The sequence below is a fragment of the Larimichthys crocea genome, chromosome VIII, assembly GCF_000972845.2.
Source record: "Larimichthys crocea isolate SSNF chromosome VIII, L_crocea_2.0, whole genome shotgun sequence".
In the NCBI taxonomy this organism is placed as follows: Eukaryota; Metazoa; Chordata; class Actinopteri; family Sciaenidae; genus Larimichthys; species Larimichthys crocea.
The window spans coordinates 33,525,294-33,544,157 of record NC_040018.1 but is presented as its reverse complement, the minus strand read 5'-3'; the positions used below and the strand labels follow the sequence as shown (position 1 = coordinate 33,544,157).

Sequence of the window (18,864 nt, the reverse complement as noted above, 5' to 3'; positions counted from 1 at the left end):
TTAAATAAATTAATTCACAAACGCCTGGACGATAGAAAAACAAACCGGTCTTCCTCGTCCTCACTAAGGAATCTACATATCAAGCATCGTGTACGTTCTTGGTCTTCTTTGGTCTTCAGGTCTTCTTGAGGTTTGTTTGGATTTATTGTCAGAGATGAAACCAGAAGGTGGAGCAGATCTCTGAAGAACAAAGTGGAGGAGTCCGAGTCCAGAGTCGGAGGCGAAACACCACCCAGACCATGTTTGACTGAGGGTTCTCCCTCCTGTTCATCTTCTCTTACTGACATGAATGTGGTTGCAAAGGGGTGGAAACTTTCCAGAAACTTTCCATGGGAAGTTATTTAACTGTAAATTGTGGGTAATTTAAATAAACAGTATCATATCATAACATTATTTCATTGAACAATATTCTGTAGTCCATGAGCTCACACAGTCTCTGTGTGCTCTGGGCTCTACAGTGTGGTCCAGGTACAGAGATCACCTGTGCAGGTAAGGGGGCGTGGCCTCAATAGCCCTGCAGTAAGCAGTGTGCTATGTGCGCCCTGCAGTAAGCAGTGTGCTATGTGCATGTGACTGAGGAACCTGCATGAAAAGGTTATGCTTAAATATATTTTCCCCATCTATGTTTAAGTTCCCTGTTAAAAGTCCAACCTTCAATTTAGTAAATTCACGATTTATTCCCATGGAAAGTTTCCAACTTTGCTGGAATTTTGCAACCCTAGTCATGCATCTCTAACTTGGATTCATCAGTAACTTGGACTTTTTTCAGTTTTTAGTCCAGTGTTTGGACTTTGTGTCTGCCTTCTTTATTTGCACATCTCTGTATCTGTGATGAAGTGTCTCCTCCGTCTCTCAGCTTGATGTATTGGTCTTCTGATGGGGCGGTCACTTTTGGTCAGACTGATCGTGCTTCGGATACAACCAGTCCAGTTTCTGCAGAGTTTGAGAGTTTCCATGCACACTCACAGAGCTTCTCTTTGCTCAGGAGCTCCGTCACGTAGCTCTGAATCCTCAAACTTTCGGATTATTTCCAGGTTAATGAGATTTTAACAGCGGCCTCAGACTCTTGGTCACGACTGAAGACCAAATGAAATGGTCAAACATTTCTCTACAGTCTGCACTCGTGCTGAAACAATTCCTTGTTTTAAAAACAGAAGCTTCATTTAATAAAGACGACAGTTCAGACACACACACACTAATTTAAACAGCACCAAATATCACAAACGTCTCTAAGAAACCAGTCAGTCCAGAGTTGGTGTTAACGTATTCTGTGATCTGTGTCACTGTTGTTCACTTTAAACAATTAATGACATCTATCGGTGGACAAGGACCCGCAGTGTCTGATGCACCGGACCTTTAAATATCTCGGCAACCTCGACAGTAAGCACGTATGAATGAAAACAGGTATATACGTGATGACCTTTCCGTTCTTCAGGCAGTAGAGTTTAGTTAAACCGGATTATTCTGACAGGTTGTGGCTGTAAAAGGTTAAAAAGACGCAGACATGGTTTGTCTGTCCCGGTATTTACAATGCTGTGCACAGAGTGTGAACATCACAGCTCTGTGTTTGCTGAAAAAAATCTTTTAATTATCATGGGAGGTCTGGAGGTCAGACTGTTGATTAGAAATTTAATCAAAAACAACTTGATAATCATATTTATCAGACAGAAATGTTCCACTTATCACGGTTAACTGAAAATATTTCATGTGGACTGTTTGAAGGAGAAAATGTGACGTGTGCCTGCAACCATCAAATCTACAGTGACCTCTGACTGTTGCTGGTTTAGGAGTTTAACTTGTTCGTGTCCAGATATGTGGATGAAAACTAAGAGAGACCCTCCTCGTTAGCAGACAGCTGATCGGCTGACCTCGCTATTTAAAGACACATGTCCAAAAAGTAATTAATATAAAAATGTAACTGTGAAAAGAGAAGAAGCTAAGCAGGCGGTCAGGTGGGAGGTGAAGGTAATGTTACTGTAGAGCTGGCAGGAAGTAAACAGAAATGTGGGGAATTAATTAATCGGTTGCATAAAAGAATAATTAAGAGACTTAATCTGGATTCGTACCTGTGCCTGGTGCACTTGAACCAGTTGAGGATGTCGGTGCAGCGGGTGTAGTAGACCTGGTCAAACGGATGAGCGTAGGACTCCTGCACAGTCACCGCGTAGCTGCAGGGAAAGACGGCAGGTTAAATCTAATTAATAAAGCACTTCAAACTTCAAACTCAAGGATTTTTTTCAATTACTCTCAAGGCTTTGGTGAAATCTTCAGAGTGGCATCGTGGCGCAGTGTTTCCAATATATTTCCCCTCCGGAGGATCAATAAAGGAGAATCTGATCTTCTCTTAAAAGCTGAAGATCACAGACGTGTTTTTTCTCTTGATGTTATCAAGTCAATGACTTCATGTGAAGTATTGATCCCAGGACAGGAGAAATGTTTTAAAGACTCCTCTGACACAATGAGTCTGTTTGTGCGTCGGATAAAGGTGAGTGAACTGAGGCTGACCTTTAGTGGAGGACTGAGATCTCCAACAGTCATCAGAGGTAATATCCATTTCCACAGTTCCCACTGATTACACTGAGAGATGATCGATCAGAGCACCTGCACTCCTCTCGTCAGAAATGACATTGTGCTTTTACTCGGCGAGGCGCTGAGTGTGGAGACCACTCAAGCAGTCACATTAGCATCGCTCTGGATTTACGGCTCCGGTGTCCCCACGAGTAAACCTTCTCTTTTTTTCTGCTTTTGATTATTGGCAATCTCTCAGTCTTGATTTGTGGCGGGGAGTCCATTAGTCCTCTGCGGCGTTCGGAGTTATTTCACTTTTTGAATATTAGAGCAGAGGCTGAACTTCGAGGGGACACTCACCTCTCCCAGTGGCTGCACACGTTGGGGTCGTCCGGGTTGAGGGGCGACGCCACAGAGATCAAGCCCAGCAGGTTGAGCCACAGCAGGGCTTGGGGGGAGACCCCGCCGGCCCTCATTGTCCTCTTCCCTCCGTCCTTGAGGGGAAGCAGAGAGACACAGAGCTTTTAAAAGGCTGCAGTGATGTGCGCATGAATCACAGATACAAGGACGAATGTTACTCTGAAATAATAACGTGCAGCCAACGCTGCGTTATACACCGTGAGGAGTCAGAAGAAAACATGCACAGTGAATTACTGCAAACCATTTCACTACAGTGCACTCAGCCAAAAAGTAACAACGCACTGTGGAAAATGACAGTAATCAGTGATGGACTGTAGAGCTGTCAACAGCTGCCGGTTAGTTACTGTGAATTTCAAAGTGTTCAGACTGTTTGCAATCCGACTTTTTCAGACAAATCAGGAATTATGTTCGAGCGACCATTGCAAAGTTTGAAACCTCAAACCTCCTGATGAACGTCACCGCCAAACAATCCGTCTCTAAATTTGTAAATGTGCAGCAGGTCAGACTGAGGGCGGCCGGGGAAAGTAAAATCGGTGTCGTCATTTTAGAAAATGGACTAAACGTCTTCTCAGATGTTTACCAGCACGATCGTCCTCCTGACCATTCAACAGCTCCACAGCTAAACTCTACGAGAGCTTTGTGGATCCAGGTACGGGATTATCAGGACGGAAAAAGTCATTCTTATGGTCAGATCTGATCCAGAGGCGTTCACCAGCTGGAGGAGAACTCAGAGTTTACCCTCACTTTTATTTCTCAGCTTGTCTTCACCAGCGATCCACAGAGGTGCTGACCTCCACCTGTAGACATTTGTGGACACCCAGAGATCCGTTAAGTTAGCACAGCCCTGATCAAACATTTTAAAAGTTATTTTTCTGTCGTCTTGCAGACAAAGTATGACTTTTTACTAATCGTCATCACAGTAGAGTTATTTTAATCCATTTATATCAATCAAAACAGTAAACTTTTATGCTGAAACTGCAGAAATAAATTGATTAAGGGCGAATGTTAACACACTAAATGATCCCAGAGTAACATGAGGCGAACGCTGGCTTCACTTTCAATGTGCTTCACAGTCAGACTGTTTTAAATAACAGTTTGAGGTTTGAGTTTCTTTTTTATTTCTTCCTCATTCATCATCCCACGTCGCTTTGGAGAGACTCGACCCCTCGATTAAAACTGTCTCCACCTCCTGTAGCAGAAAAGTGTACCTCACAAACTGATGTATCAGTATAAAGTTGTACAAAGCGTTGTATGGGCTCCTCTGCAGAACAAACACTCTTTAAGTAAAGGATCTGAGGCTGCACGTCGTTCGGTTGTGCCAGCGTGGCGTTCGTTATGCAGCGGCAGCGAGGCGGATATGAAGCAGCAGGTACGATGCTGAAGCTCCGTCAGCTGCAGGAGGCGGAGACGCTGCACGTGCTATGAGCTTTATTTTCATCTTCTCGCAGCCATGAAGTGTTTACAGAGACGGTGCCGTACTCAAGCTCTTTCAAACGTGTGTTTATCAGTGAGGTCTGCTTTTAGAGCCACATACAAACAGTGTGTAGTATCAGGACTGAGATAACTGGCCACAGTGCTTCAGCAGAAACATTCAGAACGTTCGATTTGCTCACAGTCCACATCAAACATGAGGAGTGGACCCTTTCTGTTCTAACCCTGTTCCATCAGTAAACTTAGAGCAACTTAAAAAAGACAGATCTTGGGTTAATCTTGCTCTCATACTTTCTATTTATTTTCTAAGTGTAACTTTTGGTCATCGTGGTCACAGTTACTGTCTTTGGCCTCCAGGCCTAACGTGTGACAGGACACAAGGACTACAAATCAGCTCTGGCTACAAGTCCCAATATTCTATTATTATATTTATTTAAATCCTTCTCAAGTAATTAAAATCTATGTGAGTCATCAGTCGCTCAAACAAGTCATCTGTAACCACACCCACCTGTCAATCAAAGCGTCCACGCTCTTAACCCTGCATAACTTTAAGCCTTAATATAATGTGAACAGGTGAGTTGTATATAAATTCACCCTCAGTACAGTTGTCATGAACGGGGAAATTAGCTACAGAGACCAAAACTGTTTTTTGTACCAGGCTGTAAACATGTTTATTTCTGCTGTGAAGTTGGACATTTGGACATGGGGACTTATGGAGACTGACTCACTTCTGGAGCCAGCCTCAGGTGGACGTTAGAGGAACTGCAGTTGGTTAAAATGTATTATTACTGCTAGATACAGTATATCTACATGTACATATTTACACAGCAGCTTAGTGTTGATGTATCTGCACAATAAAAGTGATTTTGGTTACTGTAATAAACGAGAGAGGACCATCGATATACATGAATCAGTGAAACTAACTAATGCAAGCAGCACTTTTAAAAGTCAGCAGGCTTCTCACAGTCTGTGGAGACTCACAATAGAAAATAAATAAAATGTCCAGACCTCCTGTAATGTGAACGCTTTAGCACCCGATTGAGAAAGTAATGAAACTCCTGCCTCTGTTATTCTGAGCTGGGCAGCTGAAAGCACATCAGGAGGAGAAAAGACAGCGCCTTGTTGAAAAAGCTGAAATATCCTGTACTCTATGCAAATCAAATAGCACCGCTGAGAATGCCAATCAGTGAGCACGGCTCGATGTGGGGCTTTACACAAACATCTGAAAACTGCTGAAGCTCAACAGGACTCCACATCAGTGTTTAGCGTCAGAGAAATTATTTGTTATTATTGTTATTATCGCATGTGTCACCACTCCACTCATCCGAAGGGGCAAATTTAAGGCGATGCAGATGGAAATTTCTGACAAAATTATGACCCACGTCGCTGTGAATCCCCAAACAGCCTCGCAGGACGAATGTCTCCATCGAGGCACCTACATCTTCAAACTGTTTGCACAATGAATGTTTCCCGGGAGTGTTGTTGACGGCAGCTGTGGGCATGACAGTGACATAAGACTCCACAGTGGGGCCCGTTCCTCATGCCATCGGGCCATTTCAGCGGCACACACACTGACAGCTCTGGAAAATCACGGCGATGATGAATAAAACCTCTGAGTGACAGAGGTGGTGCGAGCCAAAAAACCTCCCTCCCACACTGTCCCATGGACGGATGACATTATGATGTTCATTTGTGGACAACCAGTGGAGTGTTCTCATTATGTGTTGTATGAGCGAGGCCATGAGGAGACACCGAGGAGTCAGACAAGCTGGATATTTTTCTGTTTTTCTTACAGGTGTCTGGTTTGTGGCGACAGGCTGCAGACAGGTATTATTAAGGTGAAGGAGTGAGTCGGCCTCTGCAAGAGGAATCCACTGATGGTGGACTCGAGTTTGACGACAACATCTGAACCGCTGACAAAACTGTGACGGCGTCAGATAATTACACGCTAAAGGACGAGAGGCGGACGATGGAAAAACTATTCTCATTGTGAAACTGTTAAAATTTGATTTAATATTCAGCCGTGTGCAGAGATCAATCATATTCTCGCGTATGTTTCTTTCTGTAAATCCATTTCTCACATTTTCTATGAATACTATATTATATATCCTCATTCTGCAGAGGTCTGGGTCTGAACTACAACATCTCTGTGACTGTTTCCGAGATTGAAACCAACAAAAGTTATTAAATCCTCTCAAATAATCCGAAAACTAAATAATCAGTGTTACGACTGCAGCCGACAGGTCTTTTGTTTCGTGTTCTTGGTGTATGCAGACCTGCACTACATGGACAAAAGTATTCGGACACCATTATACCAACAGGGACATTGTATTCAGATACTTTAATATGGACTTGGTCCCCCTTCTGCAGCGATAACAGCTTCCACTCTTCTTGGGAGGCTTTGGAGATCATTCATGAGGTCAGGCACTGATCTCCATGGGGGTCGAGTCAGAATTCTGTTCTTGTCTTTATGGACCTTTGCTTTGTGCGCTGGGGCCTTCCCCAAACTGTTGAAGCATAGTCCAAAATGTTTTGGTATACTGAAACATTAACAAAGTCTTTCACTGGAGATAAGCCTGAAAAACAGCCCCTATACCATTATCCCTCCTCCAATAGGACAGGTGTGGCCACATACTCTTGTCCATATAGTGTAGGTGTGTGGCTGTCCCGCCCTGATTGGCCCTCTAAATGGCAGGGCAACCACTGGTTGCCGGCCCGACTCTCCAATCCCCGATCTAAAGAACTACATTATTTAGGATGGAACCGTCCGACAGTCGGTTTGTCTGTTTGTGTCAATCTTTTATTTTATACATTGAATTGATTTTGAACGTTAACCATTGGAAGAAAGAAAATAAGTAACTAGAGTTTCACGGTACCGCGCTGCCAAATCGTAACAGTTCCTACTATACTAGAATTTCTCCAGGACGGTCCTACCGTGGATTACTAAACTACTGGTGCCAGTTTCCGCCTCCGCTCTCCTCCAGCTTCTCACTGCATGCTACTCCCTGTAAACAAACCAACATGGCAACTACTGCAACCGACTGGTGACGTCCGGGGATATGATAGGCTGTTTCCACACGCTGGCTCCGCCCGTCTGTTAGCTGATTGGCTGTTCGTGTGTTTCTCCCGGCAAGAGCAAACCGCATGAAGACAGCTCTGATAGAAAAAGACGCGTGCACGGCTTACAGTCACAAACACGAGACGACACGCTCACCATGGCAGAAGCACCGGGCCTGAGCGCAATTCTTACTTCACCAGAATTATGTTTATCATGCACCAAACAACATTATAAGTAAATAATAAGTAGAACTTGTACAAATACATTGCAGTTCATAATAATTACAATAATAAAAAGGCTGCAGTATCGCGTTTATACATGGAACCGTGATACTTTGTCTGGTACAGTATTGTGGTTACTCATTTTGGTATCGTGACAACTCTGTACGTAACTTTGTTTCACCAAACACAGCTGCTTCATGCAAGCGGCATGTTATTCCTCTAACGTCCACTTGAGGCTGGCTCCAGAAGTGAGTCAGTCTCCATAAGTCCCCATGTCCAAATGTCCAACTTCACAGCAGAAATAAACATGTTTACAGCCTGGTACAAAAAACTGTTTTGGTCTCTGTAGCTAATTTCCCCGTTCATGACAACTGTACTGAGGGTGAATTTATATACAACTCACCTGTTCACATTATATTAAGGCTTAAAGTTATGCAGGATTAAGAGCGTGGACGCTTTGATTGACAGGTGGGTGTGGTTACAGGTTGCGTTATTCGGCACACCTCAGGTGACGACGTATTTTTAGGCCTGCTGTGTTTCCAGTGAAGCGTCACAGTGTGAAATATGAAGAGGAAATGTACGAGCGAAACAGATAATTAAAAATGTGGCATGATCAAATAAACATCATCATTTTGTTTTTTCACCATCTGATCAGATCAAAACTTATTTTTACATTTTTCATTTAAATAATTCAACATTTTTATTTATTCATGTTTTTTTATATTTTGACTTGTTTGATCATCTATTATTACATCATGTCAGTTTCTGGTTTCTTCAAATGACTTGTTTTGTCTAAAACATTAAACTTAAATATTTTTGAATTATTGAAGTTTTAAAGATTTGATGTAAAATAGATGAAAGCAGGACTTGAACTGTTTGTCATCTGTAGATGTAGCATACACTGAGCAGCCACTTTATTAGGCACAGTGATTTAATACAACAACTCTGTCATAAATTCAACTTTTATGAAGCTCGTAATGTTTCAGTTTTTGTTGACGCTGTCAGAGACGTGTGCATGTACAGTTGTGCTCATAAATTTACACACCTCTGGCAGAATTTGTGAAATATATATATAATAAATATTTTTTGGAAAATATGACTGATCATGATGAAAACCTTTATTTTATTAAGATATGGTGGTCAGATGAAGCCATTTATTTTAAAAGAATTAGTATAATTATTACCAAAATTGAACCATATATGCTCAGTTTGGAGTATAATTATTACCAAAATTGAACCATATATGCTCAGTTTGGAGATGAGTCAACACGGCCTGTGATGCACAGTCACCATCTCTGATGTTTTCATGGTGAAGATCGGAGCCCCGTGTGCGAAGGCTCAGTCCTCGCTGCAGAAGCTCAGGGTTCGAATCCGACCTGTGGATCTTTCCCGCATGTCATTCCACATTCCTGTCACTCTTCAGCTGTCTCTTTCAAAATAAAAGCTTGAAAATATAGGAGCACAATTTGAATTCATCATCCCGAAAGCTGAGCATGGGACAACGATGCTAAACACAAAGCAGAGTCGACCCTCCGCTGTCTCCAGCTTCTGGAGTGACCGTCCATCAGAATCATCACTCTCAAACGAAAGATTTACAGGACCTGGAAGATTTCTGCCAATAAGCCTGAAAGCTGTCATTGATGCTAAAGTATTAAGATGTAAGGGTGTGTGAACTGAGGAGCGTCTCTCTGTTTTATTTATTGTGCTATTCTGTGATTCCTTATTGTTTCATTTGAAGTTCACTTGTGTTTTCTTTTTTAATTCTTCTTAATTTACGAGCAGAACTGTAACTATGTGCACTGTCGAGGTTATAGATTGCAGAAATGTTAAACTGTATTATATCGAGACGTTTCTAATATTTACAAACAGGAGGTGTGTAATATCAGAAACACATCTCAATATAATGCAGATCAGTTTGAGTTTTGAAATGTCTATAAACTGCAGGTGGAGCTACTAAATATTAGATCAAATTTACATATTTCATAGTTTTATACCTGGAGACACAAATTGCAGCGTACCTTGAGCAGAAATGAGTGTGATCACAAGAAGAAGACCCTCAGTGGACGTCGACGGTGGGACGGGACCTCAGGACACCTGAGAGAGGAATAAAAATATAGATTTACAACAAGCACACACTCACATATTTATATATTTATTTTATCTTTAAAGGATTCAGATAAAATGAATTTGCAAACAGAAGCAGCTGCTGAACACAGAGTGTCTGCAGGGGGTCGACAGAGTTATTGATCAATAATTTGTTGCATAAAAACAATATTTGGAGAGGAATCGATCATTATCCTCTTTTGTTGATATCTCAGGAGTTTCACCCTCACATACTGCACTCCAGCAGAAATCATCTCCTTCTGCTTAGACGCACCTGAGGACAGTAAAACTGCCGAGGACTCACTTCTTCAAATTAATTCGATTTCAGCGTGAGAGCGCACACACACACACACACACACACACACACACACACACACACACACACACACACACACAACAACACAACACCCACACATCACAGGGAGAACGCTTCCATCTGATATTCTTCAGGATTAAACCGGGAGATAATTCAGAACCATCAAACATTCAGCCTGCGCTGGTTTTACCTGAGCTCTGCCATATTTTATCACTGTGCTTCATGAAAAATAAAGTAACTCTGTACGCTGTGTGTGTGTGTGTGTGTGTGTGTGTGAGTGTGTGTGTGTGTGTGTGTGTGTGTGTGCATCAAAGCACATTTCCATCTGTGTGCGTGCACAGGCTTTGTGCTCATTGGCTGCTGTTTCTCATAAGCAGCAACTGGCAGCGACAGAAAATCAATAAAAACACTGTTATTGTTAGTCAAACAATATTTCCACAGCCCTGATGAATGTCTCGGCGTCAGGCTTCTGCAGCGCAGAGCTGTCAGACACTGAGCTTACGCAGAGCTGCCAAGATGTGCTACAGACACTGGTGTTATGAGTTTATAGGGGCAGAGGATGTGATGTATTACAGAGCACAGAGCTGAGAGACAGAGTAACCCCGTTAAAATGAACAGCCGGGAAACTATTTACCAGAAAACAGTCATCTGATTTCATCTTTACGATGTTTCATGTTCTGCTACTACGTCTGCAGCAGAAGAGTCACACTGGATCCATTAAACCTCAAAATGCTTCTTGTCATACATATTTTTATTACATGGCACTCCGCCCTCTTCCACCTCCTGGCTCATCTAAGTATCTGAAGCAGAGACGCAGATCATCAGTGGAGCCCAGTCGTCATGAAGTGTTTAAAACTCAGCGTTGTCATATTGTATATTAGAGTTGAGGAAGTTAATTATTGATTTTAAGCTGTAGGAACTGAACAAACGTTGGTGGAGCTGGTAGCCCTGACAGAATTTCTTATTTATTTGTCGATGAATCAATAAATAAATAATTCAACTGACAGAAAATGACTTTGTTTTAATAACCTCATTTGTGCTAATAAATAAGAATCATTTCCTAAAAGTTGTGAGAGAAAATACAAATCACGACAGATCTATCCGAGCTGTGAACTTCACGGCTTTTCATAGCTGCTCCCACCTCTCGTGGTATTTATGGGTCTGACATGAGTTACGTCTTTCCTCTGTGTTGTTTCTCCACCTATTCCGATCTGTAAAGGTGGGCGGAGGAAATATGCTGATGGTGCGTCTACACTGTCAGAACAAGACAAAGTCTCAGCGGTCACTTATACAATAAAAATGAAATGCGTCCCATCGCGCTGCACTGTAATCTTGGACATAACCACATAAGAACAACACTTTATTCAAAGGTGACATTAAACTAATTATAATGTCACCATGTCTGAGCTTAAAGACATTTAGGCTTTGATTCATTCAGGGATTTATTATATTCCAAAAATTCAAAACACACGAAACATGTTGACAGAATCTACTCACTCTGTCTTTAGTCTTGATATGGGTCTGTGCCAAAAACACACATATTGCTAGTGTCAACCTAAAACTGCAGTTCCTCTAACGTCCACTTGAGGCTGGCTCCAGCAGTGAGTCAGTCTCCATAAGTCCCCATGTCCAAATGTCCAACTTCACAGCAGAAATAAACATGTTTACAGCCTGGTACAAAAAACAGTTTTGGTCTCTGTAGCTAATTTCCCCGTTCATGACAACTGTACTGAGGGTGAATTTATATACAACTCACCTGTTCACATTATATTAAGGCTTAAAGTTATGCAGGGTTAAGAGCGTGGACGCTTTGATTGACAGGTGGGTGTGGTTACAGGTGACCTGTTTGAGCAGCCAGGTGTCATTCAGTCCGCTTCAGCTCCACTGATGAAACCTGTGAGTGACGTCACGGATACGTCTTTAAACTGTCTGTTCGTTGCTATGGTTTGAATTCTGTCTGAACATGTTTTTGTTCATCAGCCTTTCAGCATCTATGAGACTGTCTGTAACATCTATCAAGGCTGCTTGAGTTTATTTGCAGTCAGGTCTATAGAAATAAGACGAGCTCTTTTCCAACTTCTTTCCGTCCTGATAACTCTGGAGCCTTACAGACAGTTTGTTCTCTGATCCTCGCTGTTATCTGTCAGACACATTTCTTCCATTCGAACTCGTGTTGGGCCGCGAGCAAATCCAAAAATCAACAAAAACAAACTTCTCAGCTGGATTTGAAAACGTCTTTCTTTGAAAACTGGAGTAAAAATCTGTCCGTGTTTGACTTTTTGTTGATTTGTAATTAATTCTTCTTGTTGCTTCGGTGACAGAACGGCCTGACGCGACTGTCGAGGTGCTTTAGTGAAACCAGGAGAACACTGTCAGCGCAGACAGAGAGGAGAAACTTAAAAAACCAAACACAGTTCCAGCAGTTTAATTTAATCGAGTCAATACAGTCCAACAAACATCTTCTCCTTTAACAGCCGACTCGCTGCGTGGCACAATGGATATATCTGTCCCATGGGCTGCTTCCTGTAATGAATGCTGAGCAAAGGTCGTCAGCCCCCACAGTTTAATTAATCATGTCGATGCGTTTTCCCACAACCAGTTGATTCTCATCCACAGCCGGGACCAAAGTGTGTGTCCACACACACTTTGGCTTTTGAGCCACCAAAGAGCCCGACCACGCAGACCTTTTAATATGTGACTCAAAGCTTCATTGACCAGTTTGCTCCCCTGTGGCCAATACTCAGCTCCAGCCGTGATGGAGAGTTACAGTTTGCTGACAGTAGATCAGACCAGTCGATCTCCTCGCCAGCCTCTCAGGACTCTTTGGTAATCTAAACTCTGAAATGATGGCGAAGCAGAGCGCGGTCTACTTTAACGGAGCTGCTGCTATCGAACGCACTCAAAGACGACCAAATATGTGTTCAATGATCCTTACTGTTAACAGGATGGAGCGTAACAGGGTCAACAAGCCTCAGCACTGTAAAAAAGATGCTGATGAAAGATGTCCACAATCAACCTGCACACGACAAAGGACCGGTCCAATGATCCGGACTACGCCGGATCATGTTAGGTGCAGGCCAATAGTTCAAGAAATCTACCTCCTCTTTCCGAAACACTTTTCCTTGACGTCGATGGAAAATCTCACGAGAATTCATGAGCATGAGAATCTGACTGCACATAGACTTGACTACGTCAGGATGGACAACAAAGTGCCTCTTATACATTCTTGTTGTTTCATGCAGGATATAACTTCATTATCGACATCATAATTAAAAGAATAAAAGAACATACAGACCACCTGTCACAGAAGTGAAGTGGTGAATGCTCACGTTCTCCCTCCTGTCAACTTACATTCAGAGCAAATGAACCGGATGGTTTCGAATCGTTTGGATGGTCCAGTGTTTCCTCTGCTGAAGGAGATAGGACAGGAAGCACTGAAGCAGCTTTCCTTAACATTTAGAGAGTTCAAACAGCTCAATACTTCCAGGTCATTCACTCATTATCCCTCATGTTAACGATGCTACAGCCAACTTACAGTATGTCCACCTGGATACGTTATAAACACGAGAAAATGTGTCAAAACTCACAGAGGTTTGAGTCACAGGGTCTAACCGAGACTTCAACCTCTGCATGTTTACACTGTGCAGCCAGTCACCTGCTTCCTGAGAGCGTTCCCATCGGCGTGTTCACGTGATTAAACGTCACCATTTGCACGAGCCGAGACGAGATTTCATCTGAACGTCGAGACAAGACACAGACCACCTCACACCAGAGATCACGCAGTTTTGAAACTTGTTTTGTGATATCTGCTAACATTGAACTGTGCGTGTGCCTCGGGAAATCTTCCAGCCTCGCCTCGTCTGGTTTTGAATTCTTGCCCTGCACCGCTTCACCTTCTGCAGGATCTCAACCTGTTCCAACTGCTGTCGGTCTCCGGCTCGTGTTTTGCATTTTGGGTCGGCTCAAACGTTCAGCATGACAGAAGATGCTTCATGTGTTTCAGCAACAGCAGCAGCAGCAGCAGCAGAATGAATACATTAATTAAACGGTTCATCAAAGACAGATGACCTCAGATCTTTCAGAAGCTGGAGCCTGTTATCTTCAAACATGTTTCATAAATCATCAGTGCTGGATTTTTTCCAACTGGGCGCATATCTCACGACCAGCTGACGACCTTTAGCAAATCCAGGAGACAAACTTACTTGTTTGTAGATAACAGAGACATTTAAACCGACACTGTCGTCACTTCAGCTGCAAGGCGGCGGCGGCGGCGGCTTCAGTGGACCAGAACCTCTGTGATCCATACGAGGCGAGGCCTTTCTCTTTAAGAGCTGCGCTCAATTGGCAAAGCAGCAATCTGTGAAATCACCCTAATCCGCCCGTTCACCCTTCATCTCGCCGTGATCAATGGTCACCTATGGGCGAGGGGGAGCTGAGGGTGGAGGGGTGGTATTGATGGTCATGGAGCGCGGTCAATACATCGATCACTTTAGTCCCTCCTATCTTTAAAAACAAGATACTTTTGTTGATTAAGGGCTTCTCGCATTTCACTGCAGAGTGTTCTGGTTCAACGACGGTCCAGAAATCTCTACAGAACTTTATTAGAATAATAATTCATGAACTGCGACTTAAAGGATCAGTCTGATCATCTGGATTGTTTATGTTGCCACCGAATCCGATGAAAAGACCTCCTCCTCCTCCTCCTCCTGGCCTCCTTCACTTCCCCTCAGCTCCTATATTATGTGGCACCATCCGTCACATCAGTGACCTCTTAGCAAATGAGGAATAGACCCTGCGTCCTCGTGAAACCGCCCTTCAGACTCCAGCAGAGCAAACTGCACCGCGGCGACTTAAAAAAAAACATTGACAGCATGCATATTTTTATTAAAGCGAATTAATGATGAATCATCGTCCATGCGTGAAGCGTAAATCAATGATTTTACACTTGATCCATGATGACGAAGATACAGAAAAACAGAAAATGAGATGATGCACCGTCAATATTTTAGAGAGCTCATGTCTTATTACGAGGAGCCGAGCTCGCCCTGACCCTCCTGGAGTTCACACTCGACAAATATTATTCAATGACAAATCAGGCCAACCGCAACAACAAAAGCACAGGCGCAGGACAGGGGACAAAAGGAGGACTGGACCTTCGCGTGAGGCGAGCTCACAAGGATACTACAATGAAAAGCTGTGGATGCAGGAGGGGCCCATTATCCAGTCCAGTAGTCTCTATTCTTCTGAGCAAGGTTCCTCACTGAGTGAAGTATTGATGCACTCGCTGTAATAAGAGCTGTTTGAATTCTCTCACTGTTAAGGAAAGGAGCTTCAGTGCTTCCTTTATTATCTCATTTAGCAGACGATACACTGGACCATCCTTTACAAAATAAAAGGAGGTAACGTCGTCACAATTCCACAGCAAAAAAATAAAAAATATAATCAAACACTGGTTGGGTAATTCACAAAAAGCGTCAAAAAACATTAATTCAGAGCGAGTGTGTGAATATGAACAGACGTGATGTAAAATCTCTTATTTAGGAGGTCGTTTCTTTGACTATCGGACCACACGCAGGGTCCAGGAGGTTGTGCACGGTTCCTGATGTAATCATGTGATCATAAAGTGAGTTAATATGCAGATAAAGTTTGTTGATGTCAACGGTTGCTGCAACGCACCAGAGAAATCTCTGCACGAGACGCCCAAAACTAACAGTGGATGTCCGAGACCTTCGACCCCTCAGGCAGCATTGAAAACCCACATGACATGACTACAGTTCATCTCCAGATGAAGACTCGAGCGCGCAAAGAGAAAGACCGATACCAGCAACATCCAGAAACACTGCAGACTTCTCTGGACCCGAGCTCGTCTGAGACGGACTGACTGACGAGTCCGCGTTTCACGATATCGCGGATGTCATAAATTCACGTTTTACCATCCCAACTTTTTTTGGGACAGGTGTGGACGTCCTTTTGTAGTAAATCTGTCAGGAGAGATCTTGTTCAATGTTGAACTTTTAGTTCTGAGTGCAAGTAATAAGAGACACACCGGGCTAAGTCTGACACTGAAACCAGCCACATGATTAAAATGACACATGATCACAGTCGTCATAAATCATCACATTGCATCATTTGTACAGTGCAACCACAATAACAGGGCAGTGGAAACACAGTCATCATGACATCTCCAATTTGGACAACGCTCACTTCTTAATAGCAACAGCTGTCAGAGAAAGTTCTGTTTGCAACAATCAGAAAGCTGCTGTCTTTCTCTCACTGCTGCTTTTTAAAAAAAGGCTTTATCACGAGAGACAGTGGAGAGAGCGGAGGGGGAAAATCCAGATTTCAAGATGCAACATTAAAGACTTTCTGGAGGCAGAATGCACTCCACCCTGCCTCCTGTAACCCCTCATAGTCTGTAATGTCTTCAGCTCCCGGGGCCGTTTAACGTGAACTTAATGTATAATTAGCCTCAGGAAAAACTGAGCTTTTCCTGTTTTTGCAGCTCCCCGTCGGTTTCAAGGACAATGAAGTAATAGCTTTTTTTTTTTGTAACGGAGGAACACAATGTGCAAGAGAGAGCTGAGAAAGCATTTCTGCCTGGCAGGACAGGAGAGGCCTGACGAGGGCGGCGGGTGAGTGAAAAGCATCCATCATCCATGTAAACATGCAGCCGAAGAATATAACCTTAAAGCACGTCTGTACGAGCGGGAGAACTCGTCCCACGACATTCAAGAAATTCTGCAAATGCAGCTGTTTGAGGAAGAGGAATAATGTTCTCCACAGAAGGAAGTCAGAGAAAGGTTTAGAGACTCTGCCTGAGCTGCAACAATGTCGTTTTTCACCTTCTTCCTCTTCACATAAACTGCTGTCAACAACAAACTAATGGCTGTCCAAAAAAAAAACAAGATTTCAGCATGTGAATCACCAATCAATGTCGAGCTCTGCCTGAAGAATCCGAGTGTTTCCGAAGCTCTTTGTGTGACTCATAAGAAGAACGTGGATTGATGATATTTTTGATTTAATAACCGTCAGTGTCGTTTCGTCAGCGTTCACTCATGTCCACAATCAAACGAAATCTCTGCCGCACAAATATTCACCTTGATGCGTTTCTCAAACTGTCCCGTGTGGTTCATCGGAGACGAGGAGGAAGGAAGTTTACCTTCATTTAATCTAATAACAAAGACATCAGTCGTCCATGTTTGGATGTGCGTCTGAAAGTATCTTTTCAGCTCAGCGACCTTAACCGTCCTCAACTGGCACAAACAGTTACTCTTCATCGGCTGCTGTAATCTGCAGGAATAATGCTCCTCTGCAGACGGATGCAGTCATGCAAATGGATCTCCTAAAATCCAGGGCTCATAAAAGACCAGAGCATCTTCGTGAATATTGCTCAGATAACATTAATCTGCATTATGCATGATTTTCCAGTAATGACTAAAAGCGCTCTAGAAAAAACAGAGAAAGGACGAATGAACTAACATCAGTGTGCTAATATGCTCATAATGTTCACCATCTTATTTCAGCATGTAATGATGCTTCCATTTGTAAAGTCCGTCATCACGGAGACTCAAACACTGAGGAAGCGACAGCAGACTGTCAACACGGCGACTCACTCGCCTCGGCTGGAGTCTGCACGCTCGGTCGGCCTTGGCTAGTACAAAGAAATCTTTAGTAAGACCTTTGCTTTGTACATTAACGCAGCGTCTGATGACTCTGATGTTACATGAACACACCTTTTACCTTTTAGTCAACAGCCTCCAGACTTCTAGTGTGCAGGAAGGTTCGACTGTGAACCTTCCTGCAGAAACTGTGCAGCTCTTTCCATCTTAAAAACAAATCGTAAAGATATTTATATTTTTCTTTTTATTTCTTACTTAAAGTTTGTGATGCACCAAAAACCCCAAGACAAACAGGTCAAAATCTACTTAAATAAGAAACCTGATTCTGATTCTGCACCGTTCAACATCGCTGCTCTTCAATGAGTTAGCGTCATGGATCGCGTTAGCTGGTAAAGTAGCTGAAAATAACATCGACTGCGATAATGTTTTGCTGGTGATAACGTTAGTGAGCGATCAGCCAACTGCCTCTTCATGTTTATGCCTGAACATGTTTATCAGTCCACAGTCCACAAGAAGGTCACAGGAGTCATGGTTTAAATTTCACATTGTTTCGGCCTCACGCAGCATCACAGGTCAAACATGCTTTGTCACTTCATGTGAAATTGAGGATTGTGGATTTTGTCCCTGACGGATCATCATCGAGTCTGAACACGAGGAATGTTTCCAGCGTGGCAAACTAAACCAGTTTCAGCGTGCATACACAGCTTTAAAGGTCCAGCGTGTCAGATTTATGGAGCTCTATTTACAGATAACTACTCATCTTATTTCCAGGTCATTGCACAGTAATGTTTCTGTTACCTTTTATATCACTTCCACAGAGTCTGCCGTGTTTTAACGCCGTGGATCTGCACAAATGAAACTGAGACGTGGGGTTGCGATCACACAGGTGGTACTTTAAGAGCCCGTAACTCAATTTCTCCTCAAACAAAGCGTCAGGATTTAAGTATATTAACACTTCCTGTTCATTTCCTGCTGGTTAAACCATTTTATTTAAACTTGATTTGTACAATAATGCTGATTAACCTGCTGCAGCTGTCGTTATGTAACAAGGGGCCAACAGTGTTTATCCGACCCATGATTGGTCCGACCCACAGCTGCCTCCACGTCCTCCTCACCTGCTCCCTGCTCCACCTTCACATCAGCTCCTCCTCCTGGCTCCTGGCCTGTCAGACCCTGTCGTCGTCTCAC

The 18,864-nt window shown here is 43.1% G+C and overlaps 1 protein-coding gene across 1 annotated transcript in view; it reads right to left on the bottom strand.

The window, feature by feature from the left end:
- Positions 1-18,864, bottom strand: part of LOC104935763 (multiple epidermal growth factor-like domains protein 11) — a 108,610-nt gene that overhangs the window by 69,977 nt on the left and 19,769 nt on the right. The window contains exons 2-4 of the mRNA XM_027281391.1: positions 9,657-9,732; positions 2,869-3,002; positions 2,067-2,168 (exon numbers count right to left, since the gene is read on the bottom strand). Of these exons, the coding sequence (XP_027137192.1) occupies positions 2,067-2,168; positions 2,869-2,984 (218 nt within the window). The 5' untranslated portion in view covers positions 2,985-3,002; positions 9,657-9,732. The remainder of the gene's footprint in view (positions 1-2,066; positions 2,169-2,868; positions 3,003-9,656; positions 9,733-18,864) is intronic.